Source organism: Manis javanica, chromosome 10 (genome assembly GCF_040802235.1).
Source record: "Manis javanica isolate MJ-LG chromosome 10, MJ_LKY, whole genome shotgun sequence".
In the NCBI taxonomy this organism is placed as follows: domain Eukaryota; kingdom Metazoa; phylum Chordata; class Mammalia; order Pholidota; family Manidae; genus Manis; species Manis javanica.
The window spans coordinates 49,673,799-49,693,622 of NC_133165.1; the positions used below are offsets into that span (position 1 = coordinate 49,673,799).

Here is a 19,824-nt window from a genome sequence, read left to right on the forward strand (position 1 = left end):
TTGCACTACAGCCGAGACAACACACTGTGATTCACCCATGCTGGGCTGGGTTCTACTTTAACGAGAGGAAAGAGCAAATCATCGTCTAAGTGAAGAGGAATTCTGAAATGACTGGGGAAACTGCTAGTTTGTTGTTTAAAGGGGCTGAAAGGTGGCTAGGATACTGCACAACCACAGTGATGGAAATTAAAATTTATCAAGTATCATCAGCTGGATGTCAGGCAATATATCTTGTATCTCTTAATCCTCATCATGATTCTGTAAATTTGAAATATTACTTGCATTTTACAGATGAGACGACCAAAGCTTAGAAGAAGGCTGCCATGACCAAATATCTAGTAAATGGCAGAGCTAAAATTTAAAACTAAATCTGACCCCCAAAACAATTTCCTCCTAGTATAAAGTTTCAACTTACTTACAAAAGCAAAAGCAAACTCTCCAAAAAGAGAATAACTATGGCTTAGTCACTCTGAAAGCTGAAAATCAAAAATTTATAACCAGTATCTATAATAAGAACTATACTAAGCATTTAGTACCTCCAGATCCTGTGGCTTAAATTCTATATTACATCATTTCATTCCCACAACATTAAGTAGCCTGGATTACCTCCTTTTAACAGAGTCAAAGTGAGGTTTAGAGGTTAAGGAATTTGCCCAAGGTCACAGAAATAAGAACTACAAAGGCAGTATTAAAATCCAAGTCCATCTGACCAGAAGCCTGGACTTTCAAACACTAAATTGTGTTTAGGTTAAAATTCCAGGATTATCTTTAGTAGATGACTCAATGCTTTTTGCTTCTGGCCAAATGTTGCTTTTAAGTCCTGTTTTTTTCAGGCACTTTCACTATGGCTACAGCACTGAAAGGGCACCCTCGCTCATATGCATTCTGAGGCACAGCTGCTTCTCTTATCAGAACTGAAAGAATATAAAAGTGCCAATTATGATATAGACTTTTTTTTCCCCAGTCTGGAGCTTTCTCTTACCTGGTTTTAACAGGTAACACTACACTTGCTAATCTATCCTTATTCTTACTCCAAAATTTAAACCAGAAGACTCTTGATTTGTTTTCTTTGAAAATGAAGACCTAACTGTTGCTAAGGCAGAAAGTCAGGGCTCAGGGCACAACCTCAGGATGCTCCCACAAGCTGCCAACAACAACGGGTCAGTCTACAAACCTAGTTTTTAACAAGTTTACCTTGCTAACTGCACTAATCTCTGCTTCTCGTATCTATTTTCTGTCTTCTTTGTTTTGCTCCAGTCTCATTACAGATACCTAAGTTAAAAAAAAATCTTTTATTTCTACTTATTTTAATAATTTAGTATTTCTAAGCAAACACACCTACATTTGCTAGAAATAAAATGGTTCTTACCTAAAGCAAAGAGGAGTCTTAGGAATTTTCCATTACCTCACTGAGTACATAAATTTAGGTTTACATGTATAAATCTGTATAAACTTACTTTCTTTCTCAATAGGAGAAATGGAAAAATGGTGACTTTGATATGCCTAAAAATAACAGTTTTACTGACTATATCCTAAGTAGCCCATTTCTCCCCGCCCTTGTGAATGCAGAGCTACAAATCTTATTTGTTACGTAGCTCAAAGACATCTTCACAAGAAGAAACATATTCACCATTAGTAAATTCTTGGCCAGTGAGAACCTCTGCTTTTCCTTTGAAGAGATAGCACACAACTCTTTGCCTTCGAAATCTCTCATAAAGCAAAAGTACTATCATGGCACATTTGGAATCAGAACTGGTCTGCACAGTATTACTTAACACCTGGCTGTAAGACAAAAGTCACATTTCCATTATACAATGTGGAGAAAAACACCGAACTGAGCCCCAATTTCAACAGCAGAACTTCCCAACCTGTGTGGCAGAAACAGATTGTAGGTGCTGATGGAGCACCCCAGAGCCTGGGTAACCAGACTCTCTAGGATTGGCATTTTTGGCTCTAAGTGGCCTCTTCTGTTTACCCTAACAGCCCCATGAATACAGTTTTCTACGGGAACCATTATGTGAACAAGGTTAGGCAATACATTTCAAGTCATGATCGATTTGGTCCTCTGCTCTCTCCTATGAACATCTATGCAGTACAGCAATCCTTTGTCGATCCACTATCATTATCATAGGAAGCTTGGGGACTGAGAAACTTTGTATGGAAAAAATGAAGTGGTAAGCTGAGATCACAGGTAAATATATTTACCTTTACTACACTAAAACAAAGATGAGAATGGGAACAAAGCACAGTGGAGAGAAGGACTTGGGGTGATCACCAACAGTACATGAAACAGGGTCAGCACAGAATAAATAGTTCATGAATGTTAAATGAAGAAAACAAAGGTACTTTATATATGGATTGGATCTTAAGTTTGGCTTAGTGGATTACTACCCAATTATTTTTCATTTATTGTTGTTCCCAAAACGACCTCATGCGATTGTGAAACATGGCTGACCCTGGCAGTGATGATTAAAAGAGAAAGTAAAGAACTCCTTTATTTATTAATGGCAAGGGACATTTTCCTTTCTTAGATTCAAACTGAGTCAGTCATCTCAGTTGTATTACAAAAGTTAAACTGTGCCCTTTGACCTTTTCAATTTCTTGTTCAACAAGCACAGTAGAAAGGGACTTTACTATCACCCAAGCCCTTCAGAAGGTGTTTCCTCCGTCCTCCTGAAGAATGCATGAAATGGAAGCTATGTATTTTTTTTGGTAAAAGTCTCTTTACATTCCTTGAAAGAGTTGGAGCAAGACATTTCAAACTTAATTGGCAGTCAGGTTTTGCTCTATTAAAAGGATCAGTTTTCATTGCACAGAGGTCTGAAAAGCATGGAGAAGGCTTTTAGAATCAGCTTCTTGCTTGGTCCTCAAAACCCCTATTTTTTTTCAATTCAACACTCAAAGATGCAATAAATAATTTAAGAGCTTTCTCTTATGATTCCTGAAAAGTCAACCACCCGACACATCACTAAGTTGTTAATGTCTTCCTGAGTCAAACAGTTATACTGGTGATAGAATTTTAAATTTATTTCTTTGTGTTCAACCAAGAGGGAAATACTATAAAATCTGTTACATTATCTTCCTGAATTTTTTTAAAGATTTGTTGTTTTAGTTCATTCACTGAATATTATTAAAAGCATAGGCAGGAGAGATGCCCTCTCAAAAAAAAAAAAAAAGCATAGGCAGAAGTGTAGCATTCCTGTTTTGTCTTCCACATAACTACAGGGTGTTTCCAAGAAAAGGCAGCCCAGAGTCCAGCAGAGCTGCTGGTCAGACCCTGGCTCAGACACCCATCAGCTGTGACCAAAAGGCATGTTACAACTGTTACTACCTTGATTTCATCTACAAAAATGCAGGCTTACACTGTGCTAGTACACACTGTTGAAGCCCTACTCCCACATTAGTTCTAAAACATCCTACTGTATGAAGTCTCAGAGTTGCCAGCCTGCTGCCCTAACCCCTCCCGTGGTCTCACACATTTCCCAAAATTCAACAGCTAAAGGATTACTCTTAGCACACGAAGCTTTTAGGACCTTTTCCTACTACATGTTCTGAATCACTGGTGACCATTTGTACTAGTGATTACATATTTATTTTCCTTGTTTACATGAAGTATACATAAAGCACAATGCATGGCACAAATTGCTCAGTTAGCTATCATGATGTCTCCAATGTAATGACTTGCAGCTGACTTAAAGCTCTCAAATATTTTGATCACTCCCTAGATCAATGGATTTAAGCAATGAAATTGTGTTTGATTAAAAAAAATAAAGAAAACAAATAGGTAAGAATTTAGTAAGAATAATGGCTTCTAATTGTGGCAGGTACAAAAATGTTTTAAATGTTGATTGACCAAAGCAAAACAGAATGAACAGCAGTAGACTCACAGACACTGAGAAGAACTAGTGGTTACCATGGGGAAGGAGGTGGAGGGGAGGGTGAGGGGAATAAAGGGGTACAAAAATTGTCAATCATAAGTTGGTCACAGGAATGGCAGTACAGCATGGAAAATATAGCCAATGATTCTATAACATCTTTCTATGCTGACAGATAGTAACCACACTAGTGGGGGTGAGAACTTAATAATATGGGTAACTGTTGAACCACTGTGTCATATATTTGAAACCAATGTAAGACTGTGTATCAATGATACTTCAATTTAAAAAATGTTGATTCACTATTTTTATGAGTTTTTAGCTAATCCAGAAAAAAGAACAGCAGTAATAATTTTTAATTTTTTTGGACTGATGTGACATCAGGAAAAAAAAACTTTAATTCATTTTTCTCTGTTCCTGTTACCATCCCAGCAACCCCTCATCTTTTGGAGCTCTAGGGTTTATTATTCTCTGGAATATAGCTTACTTATGAAATCACCGAAAGAAAGCACTGGCAGGGTACGCGGGTAGGTAGGCAGATAAAAAAAAAGAAATTAGCTGTAAAAATTAACAGTGCTTCAGAGAATCAGTTAATGATTCTGTAACATCTTACTATGTTGACAGTGACCACACTAGAGGGGGTGAGGATTCAATAACGGGGGTAACTGTTGAACCCACTGTGTTGTAGGCTTGAAGCCAACATATGAAAATATATCAATGATACTTTAATTAAAAAAAAACTGACAGTGCTTTTTCTTTTGCAAGGACTGTAAAATCAGCAAGTGTGCTTCCAAAAAACCAGTGTCAGAGCTAAAAAGCTATTTTTTAAAACAACTTGTATTCTTAACCAAGTGCCCAAGGACATTCTGAAGAGGGAAGATTAACACCTTCTTTGCCTCCACATTATACAGGCCACAGGACATCTTAAACTTTATCTACCTATTCCTATAAATTTTTCAGCACTTTACTCCTTGCTGTTTGTTTCAAGGTGATATGCAAAGTATACGTATTTTTAAAAGTCATTTCAAATATTTACATATTCAGATATTCCTGCTCCTTACAGTTTTTCAAAGTTCAAGTCACAAAATAAGAATAAAAACTTCCTAGAATTTCGTTATGCCACTCATTATACTGGTACACATTTTTATTAGATCAATCATGAATCCACTGCATCAAAAAATAAACATCTTAATTGTCTTTACATACAAAAGGCTGGTCAAAAATTTACTTTATGATACTTTACAAAAATCCAAATTTTATATGAGCTGTTTTACCACTTAGTGGCAGCAACTTCAGTGGGTGTTATTTAACCAGAAACAGCAGAAGCCGTAGAACGAAATAGCTCATTAAGGCAGAATTCATAGGGGGTGCTGCAGTGTAACTAGCTGTGCTCAGTCTGAGCACTAAATCTTGTCTCTCAATAATTAAGAAGGCTTTAGAGTCACGCAGTCCAAAAAAATTAAAAATTCAGTTCCTCAGTCATGTTGGACACATTTCAAGTACTCAGCAGCCACATGTGATACAGACTCTGTAACAGAGAAAGACAAAAATGATGTGGACAGTATAAACTGCAAAAGAAACTACAGTTCTGGACTAGGTAGATCCTCCTTATTTTTAAATGTTGGCAATCAATTAAAAACTTAAAGGGTGATAATAAAAATATGACATGGAGACCACAGAAAACTAGGACACTGGGGAGACATGACCACTAAATGCACTGCGTATCTAGCACTGTATCCTAGAACAGAAATGTTAATGAGGAAATGGTAAAATCTAAATAAAGCATGGAGTTCTGTTAGTACCAATGTCAGTTTCTTAGTTTTGAGAAATGAACCACAGACATGTAAGATGTTAATAATGGGGAAACTGGATGGGTTGTATATGGGAACTCCCTATAATATCTTTTCAACATTTCTATAAATCGTAAGTTATTCCAAAAAAGTTTAGTAAACAACAATAGTGTGGACCAAGCACGTCCCACAAGCCCTCAGTCTGTAATCGCTAATCACGACAAACCCAAAACCATGACCACCACACAGATATTACACACAGCACAAAGACAAATACATGAGCGTGACCAATTATGAGGGAGCTGCCATCAAAGAAAGGATGAAGTGAGCAAAACAGCTGGCAAAACATCGTAATGCATTTTGAAGTTACTTTCATATATTCAGCCTAACATCCTCAGAACTGAGGAAAACATAAAATGATAATGATTCAACAAATATATTCATATTTTATGTATGGATATAAATGGATGATTTATATTTGAAAAGGATATAAACAGTAGATATTCAAAGATCATCTTGGAGAAACAAATACCCATGGGGCCATTCAAAAAATCTAAGAATATAATGAATTGCCCCAAATTTAAGATACATAATAACATCCTAAGAAATCAGGAAGGAAGGGATAATGGTAATTGGAGCGATCCATTAGAAGATGAAGCTCAAATTAAAGAGGGTCTTTAAAGCCAACCTGAGTAGTTTGGTCTTGAAGCAGAACAGCAAGGGACAACTTAACATTCCTATACAGGGAGTGGTGTGAAAAAAGGTGGAGTTTTAAGGAAATTAATTTGGTCATGCTCCTACTAAATTAATTTGGCAATGTTCCTCTCTACATCATTCTACATCCCTATAACTTTCCTAGATACCCAGGTTCAAAGCCACAGTATCACCTTCATGTCCTCTTCTGATCTCACCAGTTGTCAATCCTATTACACCTCACACATCTGTCACCCACTCCCTACCCCCTACTGCAAAGACCTCAGTTCAAATCCTAATTACCCTCTCTATGCCTTCTCTTCCCTCTGACCACTGTCTCTTCAAACAAAAACAAAAACCCTTCAATCCTGCCCACTTTTATCACTGGGTACTTAATACTTTAGGAATATCACAACTGCAAACAAAATCACATTATTTCTGGTCTCTGCCTTCAATCATGCTGCTCCTTCTGACATTTCACTTTTTTTGGCTGTTTTACCTTTTAAGGTTCATAATCACAAGATCTTCCTTAACCCCCTGTGTTAAATAAGCTAATTATCACTTCTCTGTGCTCCAGGACAACCTAGGCACTTTTACCTTACTAAATCATATTTTACTATGCTGTGTTTAGTTATGTGCTTCTATTACCACTATTTCTCAAGTAAACTAGAAGCTAAGACTGCTCTTGTTCAGCCCTACGCAACTGCACCTAGTAAATGTTACTGTGACCAATGTTGACCTCAAATTAAAATAGAGTAAGTACTGACTGCATATAGCAACCATATGCAGGTATCAGTTCTGATACAGCTAAAAGTAAAAATGCCAACACTTTAAGCCTAACAAGTTCAGCATCTGAGAGCCCTGTACCTTCCATTACCAGATAGTCAACCCCTGAGAGGGCTAGGAATTCCTGACTCAGGATCTGGGAGGGATTAGGTTCCTCTTTCCTTACCACCCAGTTGTCTTTTGCTTGAAATGTGCCGGGGGCTATTCGACCTGGCACAATGACAGTAATGTTAGCAATCTATTCTCAGTGACAATATAGAGTGGGCATTGCTGCCTGCCTACATGAAGAAGTGGGGGACAACAGTATACAAAGAACAAAAAATAAAGTAAGAGACAGGGTGAGAGTCCTAGAGATAATGCCAGACAAGAAGACTTTAAATGGAGGAGGGAAGGAAACGTACATATGCTCAAAGACTGAAATCAAGGGAGCATGTTAGGAAATAGCGTTCTCCTAGGAGACAGTTGTAAGGTAGCTGTTGAGGTAGTGTGTTTTAAAAGCGGTAATATGTACTACAATAAACCATAAACCCCAAAAGATGACTCCAAGGTGATGTCACTGAAGAAGTCTGTCCCCACCCCTCTGTTCCTTTCATGCTCTCTCTCTCCCATCCTAGAGGTGAATAAAAAGCATATCAACAACCTTGCTTTAATGAAAAAAACAATAAAAATAGCTTTAAACAACGTACCTTTGATTTTTTGTTCAGTGGCCTAAAATAAAAACAAACAAACAAAAAACAATGTAAATATGAAACTGAAAGAAATGGATTGTTATGATAAAATGCTTGTATAATTACTATTATATAAGACAAATACACTTCTATTAAATAAGGAACCTGTCATTTAGATGAGCTGCACAGGAAAAGATATGCAAAGAAAGCATGCTTTTCCCACAGATGTGCCCCATTGTCCCTATACAATGTTTAATAAATTTTGGAATGTTTCATTAAACAAAAAGCAGAAGACATTAGTGTTGGACAATATGTAATTAATTTTAAAAATGAACTGCACTTTCCTCATCATTTACTTTTTTTTTTCTGTCATCATTTACTTTTAAAGTGATTTTTATGTAACTGTCACCTTTACATTTAATGGATCTAATGAATTTTGCTTGTTTAAATGGCTTCAAAACTTCTTGCTTCAAATGAGAAAAGGTAAGTTTTCTGAAAGAAATGTTGCATATAACCATTCTGGCCTAATTAATAATAAATTTAACTCCTGGAGGTTAGGCTGGTATTACAGTTAAACTCATAGTTAACTTTTAACTATTTTTGAGTGTGAAAAAATTTCAAAATTATTTGTCACTTTTGACACATCTGACAACTCATTAAAAGCACTGTGTTCAGAAGCTAAGCTGACAGGAGGAGCCCTGCTTTCCCACACCTGCCCTTACTGCTACTGTCTCTGACACCACAGGGACAGAGGTGTCTCGAGAAGCGAAGGGATGCCTCCAGGTGCCTCACTTAACCTGCAAGACCTCAGATAGAGAGAAGTGACTATAGACAGAGGCCAAAAGCAGAAATCAACTTTTTGACTAACACCAACTGTATGGGAGTCCTAAAAATAAAAGATACAAGGATAGACAGGGAGATGAGGAAAGACTGAATAATTAGTAACTGAATAACCAGGAATTGTTCCTAAATGAAGATAAAATTTTTCTTAACTGCCATGGGGCAAGATAATTCATTTTGCTTAATCATATCAAATTACTGTTGCCAAAAATATCTTTATAGAACCATATGGCAATCACCCTAATTCTGAAGCCATGCCAAACATGAATCTCTCTGGAGAGCCAGAGTGAGTCTAGACACTGAAGTGCTTTACTGAGTTTTAGAGAACTAGTGATACGCTGAATAATGGAGGCCCATCTTTTACTAATATGTATAAAAATTTTAAAAGAAATTGATGGAAGGACAATGGCAGAAGACCACTCAACTAGCCTGAACACTTAATTTATTTTGGGAGAGATTGTTTTTAAACTCTGAAAGTAGAAAACAGTTTTACTAGAACTCAGCATATTAATAATCTGAAGTAGAAATCTCATGTCAAACAATTAAGTACATAATTTTCTGAAGACAAACATTAGCACAAAAATTATTTTGATGCTGAAAATCTTTCTTTTTTCCAACTCTTATGGTCTCTTGCACAGTTTACTTCCTAAGGTAAGTCACAATACATAGAAACCATGACCACAGTACTAAATTCCAAGATACACAGTGTTGCTCTTCTAGGCCTTACAACTAAAGGTCATCTACTTTGCACTCCTTTGGAAAAACAACGCCATGATGCTTCAGAACAAGTCAACCTCATTGGATATTTTGTCATCTACACAGAATGGCACCAAGGAGATGCCCAAAGGAGTCTGCCCAGCAAAGCTCTGGCAGAATGAAGGAACCTAGGTACTAGAACCCAAGAGCTCCTAAACTGCTAAGGAGGAAATGGCACCGACGGAATTCCATCTTCCAGGGACTTAGTATGTTACTCAGACTATCAAAAAGATTTTTCCAAGTGGTTTTAAGAGAATTTATCTGCACTGTTCAAAATGGTAGCCACTATCCATGTATTACTGACTACTGACCACTGAAATAAAGCCAGTCCAAAATGGTATGTATAAAATACCAGATTTTTATTATGTAGTATTTTTAAAAAGAAGGTAAAAACTCCACTAATTATATTTTTACCGATTACATGTTAAAAAAGTACTATTTTTGATATACTGGGTTACATAAAATATATTAACTTCAACTGTTTCTTACTTTTAAATGGCCTTGTCATTTAAACCCTCTGGGTCTCAGTTTCCTAATTCCTGAAATGGCGTTGGAGGAATGGTATTGCTTATTTTTCAGGGTCATTACGGGGCACAAGTAAAATATAAAAAATCTTTTCTTTACAACACTATTCAAACATGAAGTATCATTGTAGACCCTCTTGCATAACAAAATTAAAGGATTCTGGTAAACCTAGGAGCAAAATGGTTTCCATTTTGAATATTTTTTTCTTTAAATAAATAAACCAGAGCTGGGATTCCACAACCAATTAACACAACTGCCTCAATTTGCTAATGAAAGGATGAAACAAGTGGCAGATACACAGCTTGCAACATGCTTTGTTTCTGTTAGGCTCTGCACAACTTGTCCCAACTCCTGGATCCCAAAGCACACTTGAGTTGTTACAACTCAGAGTCTAAAGCCAGACTGCCTGGCTTTGAATCTTGGCTCCACTACTTAAAACTGCGTGTGACGTTGGTCAAAACTGGTTAACTTCTCTAAAGCTCAGTTTCTTTATCTCTAAGACAGAAACAAAACACCTACCTCAGAAATGTTGTGAGGTTGAAAGGGTTTAACTCATATAAAGAGCTTGGCCAGGGAGGGAGGGAATCTTAGGGCCGTGCCTAGCATAAAGAAGAGCTTGTGGCTGCCATTAGCCCCACCTGTCCCACGCTTTGGCTCAGTCCTTTCCCTTATGTTTGGAGATGAGCGGACAAACTCACTCCCAGTTCCTAAATCTTGCTTTTTTCTCTTTTTCCTAAATCTTGCTTTTTTCTCTTTTTCCTAAGGACCTACAGTGTCTTTTAACAATATGTAATGTTAACTACCATTAGAAATAAAGAATTAATAGTTCAATTCACCTATTTTAAATGAGATAATTAGTGATCAAGAGCTTTTCTGTTGATTTCTTAGGAAGCAGCGCCCAGTCTAGAACATAGGTCTGCTGAAAAAAATGAGTTAAATAAAAAAAAGTAAAGAACAAGAAAAGAGAATAGTAAGCTCAAATAAGGGGCAGGCCTGTAAAGAGAACACCCAACAGCCCTAGAGGAGTGCAATGTGCCAGGCCTGGTTATGGACCACCTAGGTCATGAGAAAATTTGCTACTATGCTGCTGAGTATGATCCCTAGTCTCACAACAAAATGGTCTTTAAGAGACACAGCAATACTGAAATTTCCAAAGAGGGGAATGAAGTTGGAAGTTTTCTGCAACCTACGTCTCATTTAAACTAGATCACAGTGCTTTTAAATCCACAAAGTCTATAAAAAACCCATCAGCTCTTAACACAGTGACAAAAATTCTTGGGAAGACATTCTCAACACCAAATGATTCCAATTGTATTGCTGCTTCCCTCCAGCCCTCAACCATTATATGCTTTCTAGGAACTACAATTACATATTTAAAGTAAAGGTTACACTAAATTACCTCTCTATAATTAACCTATTTCTCAGCCTCCTTTTTCCTCCTCACTACTCTAGAAATTTCTTCAAAAAAAAAACAGAACCTGGAAATAAATCCACAGTAGCAACCTATTGTGACTACTGTTGCCCTTTTTTAAAGTACAGAAACTACATTCTCATGCTATATTGTTTTCCAAGCATTAGAATCAGAAGGTAAGTAAATAGCCATGATGCTTAAATGTGAAACAGAAGGCTTTTCAAAAAAAAAATTAGAAACAAAGCCACCCAGTCACTGATCTCTGCTATTAACCTGAGATGTATTTGGGCTGAAATACAATAAAAATCACATAATTTTCCTGTAAAATTTCTTTTAAAGAGGCATTTAAATATCTATGTTTTTATTTAAAAAACAAATAAGAAAAACTCATAGTCAAAATATTCTTGGTGTCTTATGGTTTATATAAGGAGTTGTGTTATCTGTTTTTTGATTTAAAATAGAAAAATAACTTATGGTCTGAATTTACATTTCTTTAAAAGACTACAGTGGTTATTAGGAACTGTTAAATTTGTTTCTGGCATAAAGATTAACTGCCTTATAAAAATTATCATATCATATCCTGATTTAAAGTTCACCTTTAGATTGTGAAAAGTAAAGCAAAAGTATAAATGATAAAGCCAGGACACTGAGTTTTGGAAAAGTACCAGCTGGGAGAATTAGCTGCTTTTAATTCTATTCCTAGTTATTGAAAGGAAAGGAGCGACACATAGCAGCAATTCACCAGAGTTCCGCTTTATTAGGGAAAGGTGCTGGGTTATATAGGAAGGGGCATGAATTGATTGAGGTGTCACTTCTACGGGGCTGGTGGCTGTTGGCTAGGTGCTGGGATTGGGAGGGGGGCGAGAGGTGATTGGGCTTCAGGTGGCACTGGCGGGAACTGAGGACCCCAAAGAGAAGCCGGAAGTTTGCCATCTTACTGGTGGGGACCCTTCATTCCCCCCCTTTCTCCTCTATGGGGTTGTGGACATTGCTTTCTCTCTGGCTGCTTCCTGCTGAACAGGGGCAGAGAAGGGAGTGAGGGCTTGAGGATTGGGAGGAAAGGGTTGATAGGACTCCCCACAGTAAGCATGAGTAGATGTGGAGTTCTTCAGGTTTGGAAATCAATGAAGGTTCCCTGTAACCATAGGTTGAGGACCTGTTGATTCCAATGGTGCTAAGAGGATATGGGTGTCAGGAGCCAGGCGTCTGCGGCCATTGTTTCCAGGAACAGTTTCCAGTGGAGAGAGGGGTCCATCTCAGCGTGTGGTGAGGAGGTCACGTGAGGGTGGGGGATCTTCTGTGGCCAGAAGCTGGTAGCTCCTGAGTAAAAGCTGGTTGAAAGCTTGATTAGGGATTTTTCCGACTTGGGATTTGATGAACTTTATTATACAGGGTAAGAAGAGACAGGCGAGAAGAATGATTATTATGGGGCCTGCAATGGGCCAGAGCCAGGTGAGGAGGGGGTTTGTTAGTATTGAAGAGAATGGGTTGGAATTGGAAGCAGAGTGGAGACTGGAGGCAAGGTCGGTGAGTTTGGTGATGTCAGTTACTACAATGCCGGAGTCGTTGATGTAATAGCAGCACTCTTCCCGGAGGAAGATGCAGGTGCCGCCCTCCTCGGCTGTAAGCAGATCTAGGGCCCGCCGGTTTTGAAGGGTGACTTTAGCTAGCGAAGTGACCTGTCTTTGGAGAGAGGCTAGGGAATCGGCAGTGGATGTCAGGGCTCCTTCAAGTTTGGTGTTGAGATCTCTAACTGCCTATAGAGAGTGACCCAAGGCTCCTCCTGAAAACCCTGCCCCAATGGCTGGGGTGATCAAAGAGCTACTGACCATGATGGGAAGGAAAGCAGCTCTTTTTGTGCGCGAGGGCAAGGGAGGTTGGAGCTCAAGAAATTCTGCCATGCTGTAAAGTGTAAACTGTGGGATTAGGGTGACGAGAATGCAGGGTGTATCGGAGTTGAGAGGCACTGAGTTGAAAAGACTGCCATTACACCAAAAGAAGTGTCCCGGTTGCGTAAAAGTCTTAGAGCCGGAGGTAGGGGTGTAGATAGAGAGGCACTGAAGTGCGCTGGAGGGGAGTGGAGTTGGGCCTACACAGTGGTGGATGGTGAGATTATCTGCGTATTCTGGTTCCCATAGGGGTATGTCTGCCAGGGAGCAGAGGGGTTGTCTTTCTGCATGGAAGGAGTAGTTGGAAATATTAAGGGGCATGGCGGCCAGCAGTGGGCGCTGTAGTGATGCACACAAGAAACAATTGGCTGTGTTAAGGGTGTGGTTGAGAAAGATGGTGGTGTCCTGAATGAGCTGTAATGAAGAGTAGGAGAAATGGGAAGAGGGGCGGGGATAAGAAGATGAAGAGGTGCCGTCAAGAGTTTGGATAATGACTTTTTCGGAATGTCTGCTATCTGATGCAACTTAAGAGATCTGGGAATGAGAGGGAACATACTTTCGAGAGATATGAAGGGTACCGTGGGGGGTCGAGGACCCCCCCCATAGTAAACTGAGGCTGTGACTCTGGCAGCTCATCGAGAGTCCCAGGGATCTGGGATTAATAAGGAAAATGAGCCATTGGGATATTTCATGAAATGGTTGGAGGAGTAATACTGTGGGTACTGGAAGTTACCCATGTAGTGAATGGCACAAGACCAGTAGGGACATCTCCTGTAGGTGTCTGGCCATCACCTGCAATAGGCTTGTTTTTGGTCATAGAGGAAGCAGAGGTAGGGAGAATAAGGGTAGCTGCTAGTGAACACTTCAGTGGAGGGAGGAAAGTGGAGGTATAAAGGCTCAGAGCAGCTTTTCAGAGGGCAGTCTGGTGTGGCAATGAGGGCAGTAACTTCTGTTTGATGCTGTGTGTAAGTCTGTCTGACTTTGAATCGCCATACAAAGGAGGCTGGGGTGGTGGGGAAGACAATAGGAATGAGGGGAAAAAAAGCGAGAGCGCAGTAAAGGAGGAAAAAGTCATGATTCGGGTATGGATGGCAAAGGGGGTGAATGGGATTTTGGAGGAAAGAGGACAGTAAGGTCAGGAGCCTGGAGGGAGGGAGAGTCTGTAAACTTCTGTAGGTTAAGAGCTCTTTTAGGTGATGTGGGGACAGAATGGTAAGGGGTGCCCTGAATGTCAGTTTATGAGCTTCTTTCTGCAAGAGCTGTCTAGTGGCTAATGCTCGTAGGCAGGGGGCCCATCTCTGAACTGTGGGGTCTAATTGCTTGGAGAGATAAGCTACTGGGGCAAAGGATGGGCCATAATATTGGCTTAGGACTCCTAGAGCTTGACTGGACCTCTCATGAATGTATAATGAGAAGGGTTTCAACAAATCAGGGAGATGGGGAGCTGGAGCTTCCACAAGGGCTTGACGGAGCTTAATGAAGGAGTGTCGGGGTGAGGAGGATAATGGTTTTTTAGGGGGGCTCTTGCTGAGGTCGTATAGGGGTCTTGCCAACAGGGTGCAGGGAGAAGTTAGGGATCTACGCTCTAAAATATCTAGCCAGGCCTAGAAAGGAAAGGATTTCTGTCTTGGTTTTGGGAATGGGCAGGTCAGAGAGGAGCCATTTTCAGTCTAAGGTAATGGACTTTCTTTGTTGAGATAAAAGGAATCTGAGGTAAGTTACAGGAGGGGAAGAGATTTGAGCTTTGACGGGGGATACTCGGTAACTTCTGGAAGCTAGAAGGTTAAGTAGGGAGGCATTGTCAAGTTGAGACTGTTCCCACGAGAGACTGCAGAGTAGAAGATTGTCTATGTATTGTAATAAGGTGGACTTGGAGTGATCATGATGAAACTGTTTGAGGTCCTGAGCTAGGACCTGTCTAACAATATGGGGACTATCTCGGAAGCTTTGTGGCAAAACTGTCCAAGTGAGTTGTTCAGAATGTCTTGTGTATGGGTCCGTCCAGGTGAAGATGAAAAAATCTTGGGAGCAGGGGTCTAGAGGGATAGAAAAATGGGTCCTTGAGATCTAGGACTGAGAAATGGGAAGCCGAGGCAGGGATCTGCGATAAAAGGCTGTATGGATTTGGAACTAAGGGATGGATAGGGACAACGGCTATGTTGATGAGGTGAAGGTCTTGGACAAGGCGGAAAGATCTGTTGGTTTTTTTAACAGCTAATATGGGGGTATTAAATGGGGAGTGAGTGGGTCTGAGGTAATTTTTGTTTAAGAGATCTTGAATGATGGGTTGGAGGCCTATGAGGGTTGAAGTGGTTAGGGGGTATTGGGCCTGACAGATATACTGAGAGGGGTCACATAATTTGATAGAGGCAGGGGGACATAGGGCTAAGGAGGGGCTTGTAATGTCCTAAACTTTGAGATTTACAGGGTGTATGAGGGCGGAACCGGAGCTTTCATTGGGTAGAGGGGGGTCGTCAGCTATGAGGGCCATCAGAAAGGGAGTACTGGGGGCTGTGGGAGTGGATATAGTTATGGAAACGTGGAGGAGGGAAAGGATGTCTCGTCCTAGTAAAGGGATGGGACACTGGGGCATAACCAGGAAGGAGTGGGAGAAAGGTACGGGATTGTCTAGGATTGTGCATAAAAGGGGGGGGGTTTGAATGGGAAAATCTGTTTACCTCCTACCCCGACTATAGGAGTAATGGCTGGCGTGGTAGGGCCCCAGTATTCTCGCAAGACTGAGAAGGTGGCTCCTGTATCTAGGAGGAAGGAGCTGGGGTGACCGTCTACTGTTAGAGTAACCCTGGGCTCCTGTTTGGTGATGGAAATGGTTGGGCGAGAAGCCCCCGGGCCCCGTCAATCTTCTTCTGCCAGCCCCACTACGGCGGGCTTAGGATGGGGGTTGTTCGTCCAACCTCCCCTTCGGGTGGTTGGGCAATCAGACCCCCAGTGGCCCTTTTTGTGGCATCTGGGGCATGGGGTGGTAGGAGATCTGGGGGAGGGGCATGCCCTTGACCAATGTCCCTCTTTTCTGCACTTGAAACAAGCTCCGGGGGGGGGGGGGGGGCTTGTTTGTAGAGGGGCGCCCAGGTTGTGGTTTTATCAGCTGGGCCAACATCTGGAAATTGGCCTGATCAGCCTTTTATTTACAGCGTTCTTTTTCCTCCTCCCGGTTATGGAAGACTTTAAAGGCCACTGTTAGGATCTCAGTCTGTGGGGTAGCGGGACCCTGTTCTAACTTTTTGAGTTTAGCTTTAATGTCAGGGTAGCTTTGAGCTAGGAAGTATGTCATAAGGACATGTTTTCTTTCAGGTGTTTCTGGGTCTAGGCTGGTATACTGTAACAGGGCTTGAGTGAGTCTGTCTAAGACCTCAGAGGGCGTTTCATCACTCTTTTGAATTATGTCTTGGAGCTTTTGAAAATTGACTACTTTATGAGCTGCCTTTTTCAGACCTGCTATTAAGCAGGAGGCAAAAATATCTCGAGAGCAGAGACCTATGGCGGTGTTATAATTCCAGTGTGGGTCTTGTTCGGGGACAGCAGTGGGGCTAGGGGGATAGGTGGGGTCAGTCCTGTGGGTTTCGGTAGCGTGCGTTTGGGCGAAGTCACAAACTCGTCTACGCTCTTCAGGGAGGAGAGTATTGGCCAGGAGCATGAAAATGTCATGATGCGTGAGGCTGTAAGACTGGAGGGTCCATTGAAACTCCCTGATGTATGTCGTGGGATCAGTGGAAAAGGAACCTAGGCATTTCTCTAGTTGGGCTAAATCTCTTAAATGCCTTTGGATCTTGCTACCTCCAGGAGGGGGGCGATAATTTTGGCAGGCTCTCGGGACTAAGTCTGAGGGGGACTGAAGGGTTCTGGCTCAGTCTGTGGGGGAGTGACGTGGTCTAGCTGCACTTATTCAAGCAGGTCCTGAAGTGCGGAAGGGGGGCAAAGAAAAGAAAGATAGAATCAGACCCACGTGTTGCCAGCCTGCAGCCCAGCTGCTTGCCTCTGCTGCTTTAGTTGGGCTTGAACTGAAGTGCGGAAGGGGGGCAAAGAAAAGAAAGAAAGATAGAATCAGACCCACGTGTTGCCAGCCTGCAGCTCAGCTGCTTGCCTCTGCTGCTTTAGTTCGGCTTGAACTCATGACTCTGAGGTTAAGAGTCCCATGCTCTACTAACTACGCTACAGCAGGGCTCCAGTTAATTGCTTATGGAATGTCTTTGTTCTCTATTCTTGCCACATTGGCAAGTGGGGGAAGGGCATATTTCGAAGAAGGGGTGGTGTTTCTACACATCTTCAAGGTCTCCCTATTTTCAGAGTGAGGAGTCTTGGCTCATCTTCGAGGACAAGATATGTTTTTGTGGACAGATAACTTCCAAGGACTGCACCGGTTGTTCTTTAGCTTGTGCTTTCCCATGCTGCGTTCAGACATGGGGGAAGGTGCTTTCCCATTCTCTCTACAAACATGTGAGAAGACAAAGGTGGTCCCCAACAGGGGAGAAACAGGTGATGAGGGCAAAGACGGAGGAGGCTCCCAGGACCTAGTTAAAGGGGGGCTGAAAGGCTCAGGCTTAATCTGCGGGGAGGAAGGCGGAGGAGGTGAGATGGGGGAGGAGATGGTGGGGGAGGAAGCCAGAAGGGCTGTTGTAGGAGAAGAAGGGAAAGGGAGTGAACGGGAGGCTTCTGCGGGGGCGGCGGCTTGTAGGCTAGGAGAACTTGGGAGGGGGCAGAGGGGGGGTGGAGGAGGCGGAAAGCTTCCATATAGGGAATCTCCTTCCATTTTTTCAGGCGCTGGCAGTAGTTAAAAAGATTGTGAGTGATGTTAGAATCAAGAGTTCCCCCTGCGGGCCATTGGTTGTTATTGTCTAGGGGGTATGTCGGCCAATCTTGGGAGCAATATTTACGGAGAAGTTTTGGTTTTATATTAGGTGTCAGGGAGAGGGTAGCCAGATGCTTAAGCAGGCATTCAAGAGGTGAACTTTCAGGGACGGATGAGGAGGCCCCCATGGCTAAAGGACAGAGAAGGAGACAAACAGGGGAAGACGAACGGAGATCCTCAGACTGGAAGCAGACCGCAAGGAGACAAAGGGCGTCCCCGATGATCCTTGGTGGTCTGCGGAAACTCGTATACGAGTCGGAATTTCTTAGCAAGTGTGGATCGTCACCCAGACTTCCCTAAGAAGGCAGAGTGCCGGAGTCACGAGGTACCTAGCGCTAGGCGTTTTCGGCAGACAGAACAGATTTCGGCGGACAGAGCAGAAGGAGGAGGGGGCGGGGAAAGGGAGCGTTCTCATCCGCAAAGGAGTCACCTCGTTTATGGCTGTTGGAGGGGGGCGCCTGAGAGTCTGCCGCAGCTGTGAAGGCCTGAGGCGGGGATTTATGGCTGTCGGAGGAGGGGCCTGAGGGTCTGCCACAGCCATGAAGGCCTGAGGCGGGGAGAGTTCCCTCCTCATCCCCGAGCGTCAGGGCCTTGCCGGACGATCACGGTCAATGGCACTGCGATAGCTCGGAGAAGAGTGGCCCACCCCGGGAAAATTTTGCTTAAAAAGTTTCAGCACTGATGGAAGGGACGGTGAATGCGTTTATGACTGTTGGAGGAGGGGCCTGAGGGTCCGCTGCAGCCGTAAAGGCTTGAGGCGGGGATTTATGGCTGTTGGAGGAGGGGTCTGAGGGTCCGCCGCAGCCGTGAAGGCCTGAGGCGGGGAGAGTTCCCTCCTCATCCCCGAGCATCAGGGCCTTGCCGGACGATCACGGTCAATGGCACTGTGATAGCTCGGGGAAGAGTGGCCCACTCCGGGGGGAAAACTTACCTAAAGGCCAGAGAGGAGTGGTGAGTGTGATGAGCCAGCGCCGTAAAAAGAGGACGAGGGCAAGCTGCTGCTGTTGTCGGGGGGAAGACGGGGCCCAGTTGGGGTGTCCCCTTCTCCCGGGTTTCGGCACCAATGAAAGGAAAGGAGCGACACATAGCAGCAATTCACCGGAGAGTTCCGCTTTATTAGGGAAAGGTGCTGGGTTATATAGGAAGGGGCATGAATTGATTGAGGTGTCACTTCTACGGGGCTGGTGGCTGTTGGCTAGGTGCTGGGATTGGGAGGGGGGCGAGAGGTGATTGGGCTTCAGGTGGTGCTGGCGGGAACTGAGGACCCTGAAGAGAAGCCGGAAGTTTGCCATCTTACTGGTGGGGACCCTTCAGTTATGTCACCTTGATGAAACCACAATTAGTCACTTAATTCATTTTAATGCTTGGGCTCCTTATATACAAAATGAATGGATTAGAACAGATAGTATCTGAAGTCTTTTTAGGAAATAAAAATAGTTTTTTCCAAGTGTACATAGATTACATAAAACAGGTAGACTGTTCTTACCATAATGAGTTTATGTTCCAACATTTACATAAATGGACCTGCATAAACTGACTTAACATTGATGCCTGTCACATACGTGCATACACCTACCTCCAACCTCCAGACAAAACAACAGTCTTGAGGAAAATTGCCTTGAAAACTCCCTTGACTCAAAATCTTTCATATGGGCTTTAATAGTGCAAATCTGGGAGTTTGTTTTTTGTTTTTTAAAAGGTATTTGGTAACAGCTTGTAAACAT

At 42.1% G+C, this 19,824-nt stretch overlaps 1 protein-coding gene across 10 annotated transcripts in view; it reads right to left on the bottom strand.

The window, feature by feature from the left end:
• TNRC6A (trinucleotide repeat containing adaptor 6A) overlaps positions 1 to 19,824 on the bottom strand; it is a 112,438-nt gene that overhangs the window by 63,213 nt on the left and 29,401 nt on the right. For 9 of the 10 annotated variants that reach the window (XR_005054131.2, XM_036991984.2, XM_036991982.2 and 6 more), the window contains one exon: positions 7,831 to 7,852. The exons of the other annotated variant lie outside the window; for it this stretch is intronic. Coding sequence is in view for 8 of the 9 variants with exons in the window: in XM_036991984.2 (XP_036847879.2) it covers positions 7,831 to 7,852 (22 nt within the window). In the remaining variant the exon portion in view is untranslated. The remainder of the gene's footprint in view (positions 1 to 7,830; positions 7,853 to 19,824) is intronic. 10 annotated transcript variants of the gene reach the window in all.